Source organism: Microtus oregoni, unplaced genomic scaffold, assembly GCF_018167655.1.
Source record: "Microtus oregoni isolate MIOR12 unplaced genomic scaffold, Mior012 000062F_ref0000492, whole genome shotgun sequence".
Classification (NCBI taxonomy): Eukaryota; Metazoa; Chordata; class Mammalia; order Rodentia; family Cricetidae; genus Microtus; species Microtus oregoni.
The window spans coordinates 6,339,840-6,358,941 of record NW_024543872.1 but is presented as its reverse complement, the minus strand read 5'-3'; the positions used below and the strand labels follow the sequence as shown (position 1 = coordinate 6,358,941).

The following is a 19,102-nucleotide window of genomic DNA, read 5'->3' as shown; positions in this document are numbered from 1 at the left end:
CATACTACAGAGAAGAAAGCATAAGCAAAAAATAGATTAGGTTTAAATGTTTTAGAGGCCATTTCCCCTATAAATTTCTGTTCAATTACTGATCCTTTCTAAGAGACAAGTCATGTTACTTAAAAGCCTGCAGCAGAGCTGGGCATGGGTATACATGCTTATAGGTTCAGCAATTTAGGAAGTTGAACCAGGAGGATTTCTTGATCTTACAAGTTCAAAAACCAGCATGGGCAACATAGAAGACCTTGTCTCAAAACAAACAAAACACATACCACAAAAAAAGAGCAAGCAAAGCCTGCACCAATGGAGACATTAGAATTAAGCAAGGCAGTCCCATTGTGAGGTTTAGTAATGTTCCCTCTGTGCCACCCCATAATTCAGTTGCAGGTCCTGGGGAGTCCTCTGTATCCCCTGGGTATCTAGATCTTGAACATGATAGTTCTTCCAAACTTTTGAAACCAGCCTCCTGTATTAACATGAAAATTACTATTTACCTATTATGAGATTTTTTAAATATTATTTTTATATTGTAAGATGCAGTAAACTCTAATCAAATAATAACGTTCTCAATACACTGTCCACTTACTAGTGTGCATTCTGTTAGTTAAATTCCATATAGAGCAAAAGCTATATTTTACTGAAGTTATTTTAAAATGTAGTGGTTTATAATTAGACAGGTCTTGGTCTAGGAGGATTTGGTATATAGGACTACTCCTGTGTGCACAGAGATGGCAGTTTAGTTGAGGGAACCCTAGATTCTGCTAACCCTGTTAAAGTCTTCAGCACACCTTTCTTCTGCTTCTGCCCTCTGCGTGTGTGAATCTGTCTTATTTCTCCATTTAATTTGCTAGGCCAGAAGCATTATATGCAGCTGTAAATAAGAAACCTACCTCCACAGCCTATCCAGCTGGAGAAGGTAAGCTCTGGACAATTTGTATTAAACAGGAATTAGCTTAGTTATTATTTGAACATACATTGTTCTCCATTTCTAGTTCTTTGATGTTTTTGAAATTAAGAAAACCTGCTTCTCCTTACGTCATATGAATATTGAAGATACAGAAAATATATGGCTGAAAATTCTTAACATATTTAGAGTTGGGCCTACAGAAATTCAGCACAGGGGCTGGGATGATGGGTCAGTGATTAAGAGCGCTTGCTGATTTTGCAGAAGACCCACATTCAGTTCTCAGCACCCATATTAGACTACTTACAACTGCCTGTAACTACAGCTCTGGTGCCCTTTTTGGCCTCTGTAGAAACCACACACGCACACGTAAATAAAACTAATCAAGAGTGACGGTGCGTGCCTTTAATCCCAACACAGTGGCAAAGAATGAGAAAGGGCTTCTCACAGACTGAAGAGAATGAGCCAACCATGACCTTGCAACTTAGGGAATGAGGTCCCCAGAGAGGCCGGCTCCCTATCTGCACTGCAGACTGAGTGGGGAGAGGAGTATAGGAGAGCTTGGGTGCTCTTCCTTACTGTGATTTTTCTTAGACCTTGTAACCCTTGTAGTTGTAGTAAACCAGCTAGGCAGAGTGACTCTGGGAGTGAGAATAAGTAGGTTTCAAAGTATGTTTCTGACAAAAGACCAGATTCTGTGTTGACAAATATACATAAAAATAGAAAAATAAAAAGACTTCTAGCCAGGCAATGGTGGCTCACACCTTTAATCCCAGCACTTGGGAGGCAGAGGATCTCTAAGTTCGAGGCCAGCCTGGTCTACAGAGTGAGTTCCGGGACAGGCTCCAAAGCTACAGAGAAATCTTGTCTCAAAAAACCTAACTAAATAAATAGTCTTCTAAAACACAGATGTTGTTTCTTCAAAGTAGTAGTAACCATAGGAATGAGAATCAAAGACAGTATAAAACTGCAGACCTATCTATCCCATGAGGTCATTCAGTAACAGAGATTCATCTAGAATCTGCTTGGAGCCAAGCAGTATGCTAGGAGCTGGAGCCTTGTAGCAGAACTTAATGTTTTCGTAACTGTGTACAGAACAATTAAAGAACAAAGATTAGGGTGTATTTTACATGAAAGGTTTAAGAGATCATTTTGACTCCATTATTACCAGGTAGCACTCCCAGTAAGCCTCAGTTCCATTATTTGTAGACATACTATATGTTTGTAGTTTGGGATAATTCTTTGTTACCAAAAAAAAAAAAAAAAAAAAAAAAAAGATTGACCAAGTGGGCACACCTTTAATCTCAGCACTGGGAAAGTAAGGTCAGGTGATCTCTGTGAGTTCCAAGCTAGCGAAGAATAGCTACATAGTGATAGTTTCTCAACCAAAACAAACAAAAGATTGACTATTGATAGTCTTGTAGCATAGCCCACTGTCCCTACAGCCTAAGCAATAGTCTTTCTTTTTTTTTTTAATATTTATTTATTTATTATGTATACAATATTCTGTATGTATGCCTGAAGGCCAGAAGAGGGCGCCAGACCTCTTTACAGATGGTTGTGAGCCACCATGTGGTTGCTGGGAATTGAACTCAGGACCTTTGGAAGAGCAGGCAATGCTCTTAACCACTGAGCCATCTCTCCAGCCCCTAGTCTTTCTTTTCTTTAACAAAATAACAGCAATTGAAAAAACTGTAAAGCACTTCCTAACGTTTGTTAGCCTTCACCTAGACAATTATTAAATTATTGCTTTGGTTCTGTTTTCTGCCTGAAGACCTTGTTTGAAGTTTGTAAGGCTCAAGGTCACTTTCTTTTTTACATTTGTAGTCTTAAAGTCCAGACTGTTGCCTTTCCTTGTTCCCACAGAGTACATTGCACTTTATCCATACTCAAGTGTAGAGCCTGGAGATTTGACTTTCAATGAAGGTGAAGAAATATTGGTGACCCAGAAAGATGGAGAGTGGTGGACAGGAAGTATTGGAGAGAGAACTGGAATCTTCCCTTCCAACTATGTCAAACCAAAAGATCAAGAGGTAATGGTCTTTGTGTTAAAATAAAAGCATTCCGTTGTTACCAATACGGAGATCTACAGTTGTTGTCTTGCTGCTTTCATCACAAGGAAACTGCTCAAAGTAGCTCTGACCACATAGGCTTTATTTTGGAGTTCCAGTTAGGAGATAGGGGCACAGGATTCACAGAGTAAGTAGAGTATGAGCCATTGATAAAACTGAGCCTAATGGTCACCAACACTAAGAACTGGCTCCAGAGTCTGCAGAACTTAGAAGAGCCACCTGGCAGGAGTCTGCACCAGCCCTAACTCCACGTGTCCACATTCTGCAGTTCCCGCTGCTTCCACACACCCCATTCTGCTGTAATGTGGACCCTTCTGGCTATTGAAGAGGATCAGGAGCCCCTCAAAGGGGTTAAGTATGTGAGTCAGACCTCAGTGATCTTTACCATATTAGAAATTAAAGCTGAAATTGCTTAAACATTTTCTCATTTTAAATTACTAAATTCATTATCTGAAAATATAAGAAACTTTTGTGAAAAAATAACTCAAAATTTCAAGAAAACTATTCAGTGAGAAAAGGGGTATAATTTTTATTTCTGTGAACCTTTTATGGTTGCTTTTATGGTAAGTGAGGAAAGACCCCATATATGTCTCTATATTCAGTCTGGTTTACACTGAAAGTAATCTTTTTATCATTGGGGTAGACATGGGTCTTACATAACTCAGGCTGTCTTCATGTTTGCTACAAATCTGAGACCTTGAACTCCTAGTCTTGGGAGGTATGTGGGACCTCCCAAATGAAGCTATTGCAGGTGTCTGTCACTATGCTCAGCTTCAGTGCATTTGGTATTCTCTTTTGGTTGAAATATATGAAGAACATAAGACCCCATGCAGATATAAGGGTAAAAAGTATTTTAATATCTGCAGATGTCTCTTGGTAGTCTAATTCTTCTACATCAGAATCTGGTGCAGGGTGAACTGTTAGATTAGTTGTAGCTCTAGTAGTTAGAGTCATGTCAGTGAATGCTTTTATATTCTAATCCTTTTCATTTTTATTAATATTTATTTAATGCTAATAGACTAATTGTAAAACTTACTTATTTCCTTAAATTTATTATTCTAATAATTAAATATAAAATAATTATTAATTTATTAAATACCTTTATTTGTTGAATAAAATATTAAATTTTAAAATAAAAGTAATATTTACTTTATTTTAAAATTCTTTTCATTTTAATATAAAATTCTGAACTTTATATTAAAAGCATTTTATATTAAAATGTTTTGCATAGTTAATAGACCCTTTACTTGTGTGAAAAATCATACCATCATTCACCAGTACTTAGAAACTAGTAGCTCACGGAGGTATGCAGATGCTCCTTGTATTGACACATTTTATTATATGATAGCAAGACAAATGTCTGTAAATATTATCCCTTTCAGAAAGGTCTAGCAGGCACAGCCGACCTTTATGATAGGTAGGAGCAGCACAGTGGCATGGTGTGCTGTGTGTGAGTGTGATGGTGTACTGTGTGTGAATCTGGTAGTGTGCTGTGTGTGAGTGTGATGGTGTACTGTGTGTGAATATGGTGGTGTGCTGTGTGTGAATGTGGCGTGGTCGGTGTGCTGTGGGTGAATGTGGCGTGGTCGGTGTGCTGTGTGTGAATGTGGTGTGGTGTACTGTGTATGCAGCCCAGCATGCTAGTAGATGACAGTATCGTGTCAGATTGTTGAAAGGGTGGATTTTGAGGACTGTATTCTCTCTAAGAGGACTTCATCTGATTTAGAAGTAAACGTTCTGTGACTTGTATTTGACTTTCAAGGGTAAATTGGGGATGGGTCTGGCTCAGTGGTTAAGCCCTGCTGTGTACTCACAAATGTTAGTTTGACTTCAGACCCTCACTGCTGCTGTGTATGCTAATGGAGAAGAAAATCTCCTTACTCCTCCCTCTTTTACTTGGACTGCTAAAAATGATAAATATGATCAGTTCAATTTATTTTTTGTTATTTTGCAGTACTGGGGATTGAACCAAGGACCTCTTAAATAGCAGACAGATATTCAACTGTTGAGCTACATTCTATCCCCAGCTTATCCTTTAAAGCCAAACAAAAGTTATAGTTGCTGCCCATGATAGGAATTTCCTATTCTTAAATCAAATCCAGTCATTTTAGGGAGAATATAATAATAAATAAATAAATGTTGCCTACTATTCAGCAAGAGCTATGGGTGAGTCAGGGTCCCTTATAGGAAATAAGAACAAAACTCATATATGTCTCCACATATCCCAGAATACATGTTTATAGACTTAGCATCAATGCTAAACCCCTTCATGTATAGGCTAGCCCATGAGCTGAGTAGTCAGTCATCTGAGAGAGGGAGCCCCATTGAGAAAATGTCCCAGTCAGATCAGCCTAGACAAACTTTTTGAGCATTTTCTTGATTAGTGATTGGGGAGCAGGTCACTGTGGGTTGGGGCCCCCTTGGGCTGGGTCCTGGTACAGGAGCGCAGGATGAGAAGGCTATGAGATGCAGCACCTTCCATGGATCTCCCAGTTCCCGCCTTGACATCCCTCAGCGATGGGCTCTTATCTGGAAGTGTAAGATGAAATAAACCCTATCCTCCCTAAGCTGCTTTTGGTCATGGTGTTTCATCACAGCAATCAAAACCAAACCAATATATTCCAGACAGCCATGTTTAATGTCAAGAAAGTTATGTAAAATGAACTCTTTCTGTCGTGTAAGTGTGTGACAGTGTCAGCTACTTGCTTATGAAACACTCTTGTCAGCAGACCAGATCTCTTTGTCAGTGTCGGATTCTTCAGGTGTTTGCTTAACACAAAGTTTATTGTCACTTTGGTCTTCATTTAAAGAAACAAGAATCTTGGGCACTAGAAATCTTTAATTCTTAGTAAACCTAGATTGTCATGTCTGGATTGCTGAAAATAATAATTTTTAAAATGTATTTTTTCCTTGTAGAATTTTGGGAATGCTGGCAAATCAGGAACATTAAACAAAAAACCTGGTATGTAGAACAGTGACTTGAAAACTGACTGGTGTTTGCCTGCCGTAGTCTTGGATCCACACTTCTGTTTTCTCCTTTCAGAGATTGCGCAAGTGACTTCAGCATATGCCGCTTCCGGTGCTGAGCAGCTCAGCCTTGCACCAGGGCAGTTAATATTAATCTTAAAGAAAAACACAAGTGGGTGGTGGCAAGGAGAGCTACAGGTAATGTTCTTTGCCAGGTAAAAATGCAGGCTCATAAAAAAGACAGAGTCAGTTAAAAAAAAAAAAGTCACCCCGAGTCATAACACTGACTAGCATTTACAAATATTTCCCTGAGTCTCTGCTGCTTTGAACGTAGTTTATAGACCTATAAGTAACAGTTTAAAGAATAATTTTCTCTAACAACATAATCGTTTTCCAGTTCACCACTCACTAGGCCATAGGTCCTTCTCTTAAAGGAAAAAGCATACCATTAACTCTGCCTGGGACACTGACCTTGCTGTACCCCTCAAAAGAAAAGACCCAGCTGTGTGCTGAGAAAAATACTCCCCAGTAGACAGCTGTTGTGCTCACCCCCTAAGTCTTAGGCCTTGGAAACAGCAGTGCAAGGAAACAGTACAGACATAGATGAACATAGTTTTTCCCAAAAATGTTAACAGTTGGCACATGCTTTCTTTCTTATCTAATTTTCCTTGCTAACCTAAAGGCACGTTAGGGTTAAGAGATGATGAGAGAAATAATGTTTTTATATAAGTTTACATGTGATGGAAATGATGGGAGGCGAGGCATAACTTAGTTCTGGCATGCAGTGAACAGATGTGCAGATTTGATACGTTCTTGACTCAGCCCCTCAATAGCCACCTTCTGATTCACTTTGAACGGACTCAATGGGAAACATGACCCTCCAGATATGCTTTAATGACTTCTTGATTATTGATGAAGCTCCAGGGTGTACTTTCAGTGATCTATACCCTTAACAGTTAAGTTGAACTTGCAAGGCTCTGGGAAGATCTCTTTAAACTGTTATTTGGGCAGAATAGCCAGAGAACTCTTAATTGGAAGATCTCTAAGGACTTCCATGACTGTCATTTTCAGAATGCTTTGAGATGCATACTGTAGTGAATCTTCCAGTTGTTTAATGTTGATCTAAAAGGCCAATGGTGAGTTCAGAGGTTCCATAACTAGTCCCCAAGACTGCTCTCAAATTTGGTAGTTCATAAGAGAGATTCTTAGTACTCACTGAGGCTGTTGTCCTCACTGTCATTATGGAACAGTACAGACTAAATCAGCCTATAGGTTAGAACAAGGGGTTCCTAAAGTGGAACAGGTGTCCCTCTCCAGCAGAGCAGGGGGCAGCATGACCTTTCCCTGGAAATAATCTGTAACAACTCAGAGTTATTGCCAGTCCGAGAAGCCTGTGGGAGCCCTAGTGTTGGAGTTTTTAACTGGATCTTTTTCACATGGGTATGATTGATTGTTCATATGGTGAACGCATGACTCCAGCCCTCTCATCAGAGTGAGCTGATACAGTATGACAAGGAGCACCCACCATAAGTCACAGTGCTAGATTTGGTGTTCCCAAGCCTTGCAGGTAAACTAAGACACTTGCCAGTAATGATATAGATTTTGTCTTGAGGAGTCAAGTGCAAAGGCCAGTATATGGGCAAGGTTAACTTGTCATTATAGAAATCCTAGGTTCTCTTAGTTTTAAATTGTAGCTCAATGGTTGTTTTTAATTTCATATTCTAATTACACGTTTCTTTTGCTGATTTTATAGGCCAGAGGGAAAAAACGACAGAAGGGGTGGTTTCCTGCCAGCCACGTAAAGCTGCTGGGTCCAAGTAGTGAGAGGACCACACCTGCCTTTCACGCTGGTATGAAAGTGGGTCACCCTGTATTTCGTCTAACAGACTGTGTTAAAGCACAGAGTGTCTTAGATTAGCTAGCTCTTTGAAGACACGGAAAACTTGCCTTTCCTGTCCTCTGCTTCAGAGCAGCAGGCCTCTGGGAACGTCTTCCTGCAGAACTCTGTTGCTCCTTGACATGTGAAATTGTCGTTCCGTCGTATTAACGTGAAGTGGTTCACTTGGATTTGTACCTGCAGTTACTTAGTTTTTGTTTTTTTGAGACTGGGAAAGAAGATGGAGGGAGAGAGCATGTAAGGGAAATTTTTAGCCTGACTTTAGAATTTAGTAATGATTTAAACTCTAGGGACAGGGTTGATCCTTACAGGAATGCTTAATTTATTATTTTTCCTTTTTTTTTTTGTAGTGTGTCAGGTGATTGCTATGTATGACTATGCAGCAAATAATGAAGATGAGCTGAGTTTCTCCAAGGGACAGCTGATTAATGTTATGAACAAGGATGATCCTGACTGGTGGCAAGGAGAAATCAATGGGGTGACTGGTCTCTTTCCTTCAAACTATGTTAAGATGACAACAGACTCAGACCCAAGTCAACAGTGTGAGTAACATCAAATTACTTACTTCTTACCTGATATAAAACCATTAATATGCTGTATTGCATGCATTGCTATTCCAGATCAGATATTAGTGCTCACACAAGATATAGTTACTATTTCAAATAAGAAAAACCAAAAGGTACACAAGCTCAAAAGTTGTCCTGCTTTGTCATAAATGCTTTCTGCTAGTTTCAGACTTTAGTGTTAGTTTTTGTCTTTATAAAAGTGTGTAATTTCCCATGTGGGTTCTTTGCTGTGATGGCATCTATCTCCCCTTTACCACTGCCACCACTTTACAGCATCTGGTGCTCTTTCTCAGATTGATGAAAAGTAGCCGGTACTGTAATTTCCTATCCCACAATGTATCCTTTTAGTGTACATATGGCATTCGTTTGGAATCCCCTCGTTTATTTTTTATGTGTTTATATACTACCCAGTTTGTAAAAGTTAACCCATTTCCATGCTTGCAAAACTCTCATTAGGTGATTCTTTAGAGAACTGTCTCATGCCACAAAATATATATGAATCAAAATCAGTTTCTCAGTTACATCAAACACATACAAATGAGACAGGGGTGGGAGGAAGAAAAAGAAAGGAAGCCATTACTCTAGAGAAATCTACCTGAAATATAAAAAACCTCTTAGAAAAATACCCTGTCTTGTGAGAACTTTTTTTTTTAAACTATACTGGTCTAAATGTAGCTGGGGTTGGTCTCACACTTGCTCTGTGCCTGAGGATGATCTTGAATTCCTGATTCTCCTGCTTCCAGTTTCTGATTCTGAGTACCTAGATTATAAGCCTGTATTACCATGCTCAAATAAAATTCTCTCTCTCCCTCTCTCTTCTTTTACTTTCTCTCTCCCTCTCTCCTCCTTCCAGTAGTAGTAGCAGTAGTGGGGGGTGATCGAACCTAGAGCCTCATGAACTATAGGCAGGTGCTCCACCCCTCATCCATGTCCCCAGTTTCTAATTCTTAAGAGAACAGGATTTGAAATTTGTTTGGTACACACATTATACAGAAATCATGAATTGGTTAACCAAGGACACATGTCAGATTGCACATGTAACTTTGAAGCCAGGCATGGTACACTGGTAGCATCCCAGCACTCAGAAGGATCATAAACTGGAATCCAGTTTAAAATCAGCCGTTGTAGCAAGAGGCTGCTGTTGCAAGGAGAGCGGGGGCCCTTTGTTTGTCCCGGCTCCCCGACTAGCTTACACCTGAAATCATCACACAGAAATTGTATTAGTTAAATTACTGCCTGGCCCATTAGCTCTAGCCTCTTACTGGCTAACTCTCACATCTTGATTTAACCCATTTCTAATAATCTGTTTATCACCACGAAGTCATGGCTTACTGGGAAAGATTCAGCATGTCTGACCTGACAGCTCCATGGCGGCTCTCTCTGACTCTGCTTTCTTCCTCCCAGAATTCAGTTCTGTCTTCTCCGCCTACCTAAGTTCTGCCCTATCAGGCCAAGCAGTTTCTTTTTTGATTAACCATTGAAAGCAATACATAAACAGTAGGACCTCCTACACCAGGCTGCTGTGTTAGCACAGCTCCACAAGGTGACTGACTTCATGCCCTCCTTGAAATAATATAAGGAAACTATAATCTTTGAACAAATATAAGGGAAATCTTTCATTTATTATTGTCTACACAATTTTAAAGAAATGAAGTTGTCATTTGCTTCAGTCAAGAAATGTATTCATAACCGGGCAGTGGTAGCGCACACCTTTAATCCCAGCACCTGGGAGGCAGAGGCAGGTGGATCTCTGTGAGTTTGAGGCCAGCCTGGTCTACAAGAGCTAGTTCTAGGACAGGCTCCTAAACCACAGAGAAACCCTGTCTCAAAAAACCAAAAAAAGAAGAAGAAGAAAAAGTGTATTCATCTCATAGCTGCCCACCGCATACTGAGAATCCCAATAGTCAGTGACAACACTTGCTCTAAGTAGCTTTGGACTTCAGCTGGGAGCAGTAACATAAACGCAACACTTGCCATAGTGAATATTTATACAAGTACATACCTGGGAAAGATCCCTGAATCCCTGTGGGGAGGAAGGCATGTCACTGCAGAAGGCTTCTCAGAGGACATTTGACTGGACCAGAGGAGAAGGAGTTACAGTTTGCTAGAAAGGCAAATAGGGATGGAAGGGAGTACCGGTTATTTTCTTGATCACCTTACCTATTTAGAGATGAGGAAATAGGACTGTCAAGGGACTGGGTCAAAATAGAATAGTTTCAAAGTGCTCTTTGTTATAAAGTTATTCTCTGTAGCTTATCTGCTACCCTAATTTGGGCCAAGATATCTGGGGTTTTGTAGTAATACATCTGAAAATAATGCTTCTTTCCTAAATGAATGGCAAAGGTTCGTCATCCATCATGAAATTAAAGAGCTCTCAGGACAGTTTCCAAATAGACCCTCTGAAAAGTCTGTTTTCCATAAAACAGCTGTTTAAACCACCTAGGAACCAGCAGCATGTCTGTTAGGTTTGCTCAAAATAGCTGTTTATTAGCAACTGAAGAGCCAAAATTGCTGTTTAGAAATGACCAGGATTCCTTGTATTGGTAGCTATGAAAGTTCGCTAAACGTAAGTTGGCATAAGCCTACAGTTTCCATAGGATATGTTCTAGAAAACACCTCATGCTTATAGTCACAAATTCATCTGAGAACTTATTATAGCTACTTAGATATTGAGAAGTGAATCAGTTATTAAGAGTCCTTGAGGCATTAGTGCCGGTTAAACTGCAGACTATCATTTGTGTTTCTCTTGCCCTTATAAACACTATTTTCATTTTACTATACAATTAGGACTTTTTAAGGTTGAGGATTTTTGTGGTTCAAATTTATTTAGTTGATGTTGTATGTGACTATTAGATTTTTTTCTCACCCATCTAATTTACATTATGTTCATTTTATTCCTCATTTTCTTTTTTTAGGACCCAATGTTGTCTTCCAGTTGTGAAAGCACCCCAGAGACCCACTATCCAAGTTTGACTCTAGCGTGGAGGCAGGGCAGGCAGCCCTGATCAAATATCTCCTACACAATTCGTTTACTTCGCTTGAATGTTAGAGCCACTTGTGATTATTTATTTGTGTTTCTAATTTACAGTTAAAATTTATTTGTAACAATTTCAAGGATAGTGGGTCTTTGTGTGGCTTTCCCTGCTGTTCACTCTGACATCCTTTAGCATTTTTCTTCCTTTTTTAATTTGGCAATTGTAGGTCATTAGCATGCATATTCAGTTTGCCCTTACATGGTGGGAGTGCAAACACACAAAGACCCACTATTTGCACAAACTGTTCTATCTGGTTTGGAATGGGCTGCCATGCTTTTCCAATGCTGTTGCAAATTGTATATTCATTATGGAATTCAGGTGATGTTTGCTTATGTTCTGCTATTATATTTGATATAATCCTAATCACAAGAGCCCATGATTGGCTCAATCTGTGATTTGCCCTCAATAATCACTGTTTATTACTTTCTAATATGCCATTTTAAGTACCAATAGTCAGGTTTGTTTGAAAGCCAAGAATGGAAATAGCCTTTTGTATGTTTCTGTGTAATCTGAGTAGGAGCAATAACATCGGAGGAACTTCCCTTGTCCCACAGAAGATGAAAGTGGTGTGCTCTGGCCATTGTGTGCAGAGCAGTGTATGTCTGGTTTGTCTCCACTACCCAAGGATGGGTGGAGGACTCGAGTAGCTCCTTTAGGGTCTCAGGTGCTCTTGGATGCAGATCTGTGCTCCAGCACAGTTACTGCTTTATTGATGACATAAACATCAATTGCTTTCAAGAATGGAAAGTGTCCATCATTGACTGTGGGTAAGAAACTTCCCCTAGCTTAGAGCACTTATAACTGAATATATTCTAAAGTAGAATTTATGTTATCTCTTGTAGTCAGGTGACTACTTACCCTAGTATAGAAAATGGCACTGTTGGCATTCATAATGCATTTAGTAAAAATCATAAGGAATCCTTGAAGAGGTTGTGCCAGACCTGAAGCAGGCTTGAAAGCTCTAACCAAGGACCCATAATGGTAAGGGCACGTGAGAGCTGGCATTCCTCTATGCCCATGAGGCTTCTTTGAGACTAGCATATTGATGTTGCTATCCATACTTTCCTGGCTAATATTCTTCTCCCACACTGGTTCATTTGACGTAAGATTTTACCTCTTTCCTTGAATGGAAAGCACTCTAACAAAATAGACATTATTATAAACTAGTATGTATGAGAGCACTTAGCTGAAATTAGAAAAAGAATTCTAATACAGTATTAAACCGTATTTGAAAATCAATGAGCAGTTTATGCATTTTAAAATGTTTACAAATTGCAGTGCAATCTACTGTTTGAGAAATGTCAGATAAATGTATATACAATCACAGAGTCTTATTCCTCATAGAGTTCTTTGAGAAAATGAAACATGCTTTTATACCTCTGACTTTCATTTAAAGGCATATTTTGTGCAATATTTATGTTAATGTGCCTATATATTATGAATGAATTACTGCAATTGTACATTACCTAAATCATGAAAGAACCGACAGTTTAGTTACAACTTTACAAAGCTCCAATATCTGGTTTGGAAAACTTCCCACTATTGCAATGTTGGGAGATATGTGTGTGTGCTCCCAGGGGTGGAGATCTCTGCTAAAGTTCTTAAACCACCTCCATTTTAGCATTTGCCATCATAACAGTATTTTAAATGACATTCATAGGAAAGCAATAGTATCCATTTATAGATGGGTAAGAGAATTGCCTGCAGTCACTAAGAAACAGTGCAAAGACTGATTCCAAACTGACTTTTCCACAGTATATAGATTACCCGAACTCGCTTTTTATCTCCTCAACATTCTGTCTTTACATCCTTGAATTCAGTGTGTGGACAGCTGCTGTATAAGCCAAGGTCAGAAATTCAAGCGCTGCTAATTATCTGCATTGTTCCATAAAGCCCTTTTTTCTGTTATATTTTTTTATTTTAGGCTTTCTACTATACTGATAAATCTTTCCAAAAGTATTTTTATAGGTCAAATCACTTGATTTCTCCATCACTAAGAGTAGTCTACTAGAAATGGCACTTAGGTTATACTCAGCATCTATGATCAATCTGAAAATAATATGTTCATCAGATACCTGTGGATTAAGTCACACACTGGCCCATCATCAAAGTAAATGTCAGTCTAGAAAATAAATTTGCTGTGTTAACCAGATACTACCTGGGTGGGTATATTGTCATGTGTTTGATAGGAAGCTGTAAGGAAGGAAATTGTATGACGTATAATCATTTAAATCACTCTTATAAGTGCATGCAATCTGTTGCAAAACCTTATCAGTCACGTGTTTGCTCTCTTCCTGATTTGCTGTAAGGCAGCTTTCTGTTGCTTAAAAGGAAAGAGCTTATTGGAGGCATAATTTAAAAATTGGAATACAATGGAACCAATCAGTTGAAACTTGCAGGAAATGCCTGGTTAAGGTCACACTGTGTGGCAGGCATTTCTAAAATATGTGCTTGAACTTGACAGCAGTGCGAGGGGGAAAAAAGGCTACAGCCAAAACTGTTATTTTAGAAAATCGAAAACTAAAAATTATCCTATCGATTATATATTTTCTCTGAATCTTTGACTATTTTAAAATAATGCAACACTTAAAACGGTAACTGTTTTAAAATACAATATGGAGCTAGAGCTCAAAAGAAAGAGATGGGGGTAAGGAAATGCAAGAAAGAAATGAAGTCCAGGCCAAAGCTTTATCTGCCAAGTTTTCTTAGAATGAGTTTACCAAGTTATGAATTCCTGTAAATAGCTGGTGGGAGCACTGAGACCCTTTGCCTAGGGTGGCATTCTTACATGCTGCTGTGACGCTGCTGTAATGTAATAAATTATTAAATTGTTGCAAAGTGATGTATTTGCCTTAAATTTTTATTTTGTGTGTCTTGAAAACTATAGTATTAAAGGTATTGAGATTGTGCAAATGCTGGGCACGCTTGGCATGAAATAATCTGTTTTTATTTTTACACAATTGTAATATAACTATGCAAGTGTGTTTATTAAAAGAACACAAACTCCATTACTTGTATTGTGTATTTCTTTTGAAGTATCCTTTTAAAGCTTATTTTAATTGCTTAGATATAAGTGTGATTTAATGTCTTTGGAATTCCTCTTTTCTCTTAATTTAATCTCAGGGTACAGATCAATGGTCAAGATTTATATAACTTGAGATACTCATACATATCTCAAAAGCAAAAGATACTTTTATTTTGTTATGCTGTTACATAGAGAAGTAAGATAGTATAATCAAGGATAATAGGAATATTTCTTTCTTTTTTTTGTTTTTTCTCTTTTCTTTTTTTTTGAGACAGGGATTTTATGTATATCCCTGGCTGTCTTGGAACTCACTTTATAAACCAGGCTGGCCTCAAACTCACAGAAGTTCACTTGCCTCTACCTCCCAAGTGCTGGGATTAAAGGCATGCATCACCATACCTGGCAGAATATTTTATTTATAGTTTTTTCCCACAATTTTTTTAAACTATTGAAAGAATCTTAGGAGACATTTTAGTGTAAATAGGAGGCCAATAAAGAAACGTCAACAGTTTCTCATGTACTGGACCTCTATAGCAGAGAACTACATTTGGTAACCAAGTTGATGAAAATAAAACTAATGTATCCAAATGTAATTTAGCATAAACACCATCTTTTCCAAATCCTTTCTCTGCAAAGCTGTCCTGCTAATATGTGTAGAGTATTTATTCGCATGAGGTCAAGCAGAATACCAGGGGCAGGTGATAGTAAATGAGAGTGAGGCTGTCGTAGCATGGCACTGTCGTGGGGTGAGGGCAGAAGCACATAATTTAAGAGTCTCAGCACAGTGGCAGATGTTTTCCCCTGCATTTCGAGGAGAGAAGAGGAGAAATACCTACTGGACCTTAGAATGGTGGGCAAGGAAGACTTGCTAGGTGGAGGCAGCCGCTGGCAGACCCCTGAGATAAGTAGGAGTAAGCCTGACTGGAGGCAGGTGTGGTCACAAGCACTCAGCGTTGCAGGGGTGGGACTGTGAAGCCAGCCGTGAGAGTAGAGGCTCTGGAGATGGTCGGCTGCTACAACTCTCTAGGCTGACTCTGGGATGACAAGAAATGCTCTAAAGAACTCTGAGTCCTGGCATAGCCTGAGCATGGGATGTTTTCCAGATTCTGGTATTGAGCAGAGGTGAAGAAAATGTGTAAAAGCTCTGAGGGGAAACTGGTAGAAGTTAGGCATTGATGAAACGTGAGAGGAGACTCTCAGCTAGTCCCAGGTTTGTATGCCGAGTGGCAGAATGGGAGAACAGGGTACCTGTGCCGTGTGTGGACCCAGAGCTGGGGGAAGGAAGGACACCTATGGGCTGTCCAGATACAAAAGATACTATCTAGATGCCCAGCATTGGATAGGCATCGGCTGGGAATGGGCACCACTATGGATTGGGCAGCACCAGAACACCAGAAGTAGTTGAGGCTCCCTAGAGAGAGGCTCAGACTTATATGAGATCCTCAGCTAAGGACTGAGTAGTGAGAGGTCCCATGGCAGGCAGCAGGTTTTATTAGACGGGAATTCTGCCTGGGCCATTGCGGGACTGGTAAAAAAAAAAAAAAAAAAAAAAAAAAAAAAAAAAAAAAAAGGAGGACTCATCTGATACTTTTCTAAGATCCATGAACAAAGTAACTCATTGTTTCATTTTTACAGATGGGAAAACAAAAAAGTCACAATAAGGGACAAGTTGGCTTAGTGTCTTAGTGATCTGGCTTCTGAGTCCATGCTGTGAATCCCATGCTGATGCTTCCACTGCCTTTAGAGCTGTGAGGTCTGGTGGGACACATTGCTTGTGCCAGTAAAGAGAGGAAAAATACACACAGAGAAGAGGCAAGGATGGAAGAAGACAGCTAGAGCCTGTAGCAATAGCATCCAAAAAGAGAAAGCTGCACAGAGTTGCCATCTGACTGAGGTGTAATTCATACACGTCTGTACAGTGCACAGCTCAGTGGTTTAGTGTGGTTACAGTCATGCAAACATTGCTATAATCAATTAGAAAATACTTTCATCACCTCAGGAGAAAAAACTTTTAAATTGTCTCTCTCCTACCTTCCTGTAACTACACGCGTATGCGCACGCACACACACACACACACACACACACACACACACACACTTCTGGACATACCACCTACACAGTCCCTAGCCCCAGGAAACCACTAAACCACTTTCTGTCTTCATCTGTTTGCCTGTTCTGGACAAACATGGGGTTTTTTTGTTTTTGTTTTTTGTTTTTTTTTTTTTGTGTGTGTGTGTGTGTGTGACTGGCTTACTTCGTATAACATCTATGATGTAGTATGTATTGATGCATTTTTCCTTTTTATAGCCAAGTTAAAATTGTATTGTTTGGCTATGCCGTGTTTTCGGTTTCCAGATCATGTAGCATGTTGTCTTGTAACAACCACACTGTTCCAAAGTCCCAGTGCTATGCATCACTCCCCCAGCAATGAAGGAGCTTTTGTTGTGCCAGCATTTGCTATTATGTTGTGACTTCTGGCCAAGCTAATGCGTGTGTTGGTATCTTGTTTTAATATGCATTTCCCTGAAGATAGATGGCATACAGCACCCCTTTTCAAGGCAGGATCTCACTAAGTAGCCCTGACTGGCCTTGAACTCACAGAGTTCCCAATTGCCAGGATTAAAGGTGTGCTATCACGTCCTGGCTATAGCCTCTCTTTGGTGAAGTGTTAAGGCCTATAGGCCATTCCTTTTTTTTTTTTTTTTTTTCCCAGACAGGGTATCTCAATGTAGCTCTGGCTGTCCTGGAAGTCGCTTTGTAGATCAGGCTGGCCTTGAACTCATAGAGATCCATCTGCCTCTGAATCCTGAGTGCTGGGATTAAAGGCCTGCACTGTCACTGCCCAGCCTTATGGCCCATTCTTTAAGTCAGGTGTTTTTGTCTATTGTTGAGTTGGTTGTACACTTTGAATTACAGTCCTGGGTCTGATGTAAGTTTTATAAATATTTTTTCCCAGTTTGTGAGTTGTCTTTTTTTTCTCTTAACCCTGTCTTTTATAAAACAAAAAAATTAAATTTTAGTGAGGTCCAGTTTATTAATTTTTGTGGATTATACCTTTTGTGTCATATATTACATCATTTCGGAACCCAAGGTCACGTAGGTGTTCTCTCTCCTGGGACTTGGACCTTTTGTGGCTCACATTTGAGACTTGTGCACGGTGTGTTCCGGGTTAACTCTGATGAGGAACAGGCCTGTCTGTATGTAGTCTGTCTCACACCTGTAGCTGTCACATGTTCCAGAGCCATCTATTGAGATTATGTTCTCTGTTATTGCCTGTGCTCCTCTGGCAAAGATCAGTTAGCTGTTTCCTGAGTCGATTTCTGGGTTTTCTTGGGTCTCATGGTCAGTTCATCTGTCTGTTCTCTTGCTTGTACCATGCTGTCTTGGTTCCTGCAGGTCAGTGCCGAGTCTCTTGTCTTCTTCCGTACTGTGGTGGCTATGCTAAGTCTCACCTCTCCACATCAACTTCAGAATTAATTTTTGAACCACTTTTTTTTGCCTTAAACAAGAACAAGGAATCATGAAATGTTCTTACAAGATGTCATGCTATCGTCAAAAGGTACCCATCACTCAGTGTTCACTTCAAAGCATAATGAAGCTGCCCTGGGAGTCCACACCTGGTCTGTCACTGAGGATGAGAGCCACATCATATGTTCAGCATTCTGGAAGCACTAGTTCACCGCATAGTCAGTTCTAGAAACAATAGCTGACATGTGGAACATGTTCTGTGCAGCACACAGTTAACCTGGCATTTGGGGTTGACAGATTGAAGCTCAAATCCATCTGGAATTTATGTTCCTGTTTTTCCTTAACCAGGGCTTGCTATTCCTCCAAACCAGAAACGTAGAGCAATCACCAGTTAATCTGAGGCGAGGTGAGATGAGGTGGTCAAAAGAACAGCTTTGGGTGAATCCTGGTTGGCCCTGGAAGAGCCTGCCCCTGGGACCTGAGTGCTTATCTGTCAGCCACGGAGATGCTGAAGAACAAGTGTCTCCTAGAGCCAGCAGTGTAGGGTGCTCTCCAGTCACGGAATAGTGGACGCCGGAAATAGAACTGTAAGAATATTCCATGGGGAGGTGAGAAGTGTGTAGGCAGCTTGTGATACTAAGGAAGGCTAGGTTTATGAAGCCCTCTGCCCAGGGCAGTGCTGGGTGACTGAGTACTGGTGCAAAGTGCTGCAACAAGTAGCTACAAGGTTCTAATTGTGTACCAGGGTAGAGGGTGCATAAAGGGCCGATTATGTCACTAAGACACACAGGGTTCAAGGGAAGTAAAGGTCATGTTGGTTTTGTTTGCAGTGCCTGGGGATGTTTGATATTCAGAGTATTCTAAGTCCTTTTTCCTCCAGAATCAGTTCAGGGTCACACCAGGTCAGGTGTACAGTCTACCCCTGGTACCCAGTGAATGCCATGTAGACACTGCTTACCATTGCCTTTCCTTCCAACGTAAGAAACCTGGTAGCTCTGAAGTCCTTCTCTGCCACCCAACTACACAATCTCTGTCCTCTATTCAAGAAGGTTCAGTTACATTAGTCAGAGGTAGGTTACATATTGTTAGAATAGAAACTTCTGGATTAGGTGCAAGGAAGGAGCCCATTCTCTTGCCTGAAGTCTGAATCTAAAGAGCATATCACTTC

At 39.9% G+C, this 19,102-nt stretch overlaps 1 protein-coding gene across 4 annotated transcripts in view; it reads left to right on the top strand.

The window, feature by feature from the left end:
- The window catches only part of LOC121439548 (intersectin-2), a 111,309-nt gene that overhangs the window by 66,023 nt on the left and 26,184 nt on the right, over positions 1-19,102 (top strand). For 3 of the 4 annotated variants that reach the window (XM_041640053.1, XM_041640054.1, XM_041640052.1), the window contains 6 exons: positions 852-916; positions 2,771-2,937; positions 5,893-5,938; positions 6,020-6,141; positions 7,697-7,793; positions 8,191-8,382. In XM_041640053.1, coding sequence (XP_041495987.1) covers positions 852-916; positions 2,771-2,937; positions 5,893-5,938; positions 6,020-6,141; positions 7,697-7,793; positions 8,191-8,382 — 689 coding nt within the window. Of the gene's footprint in view, positions 1-851; positions 917-2,770; positions 2,938-5,892; positions 5,939-6,019; positions 6,142-7,696; positions 7,794-8,190; positions 8,383-11,321; positions 14,450-19,102 lie in introns of those variants that run through there. The other variant, XM_041640055.1, reaches the window with a different exon arrangement.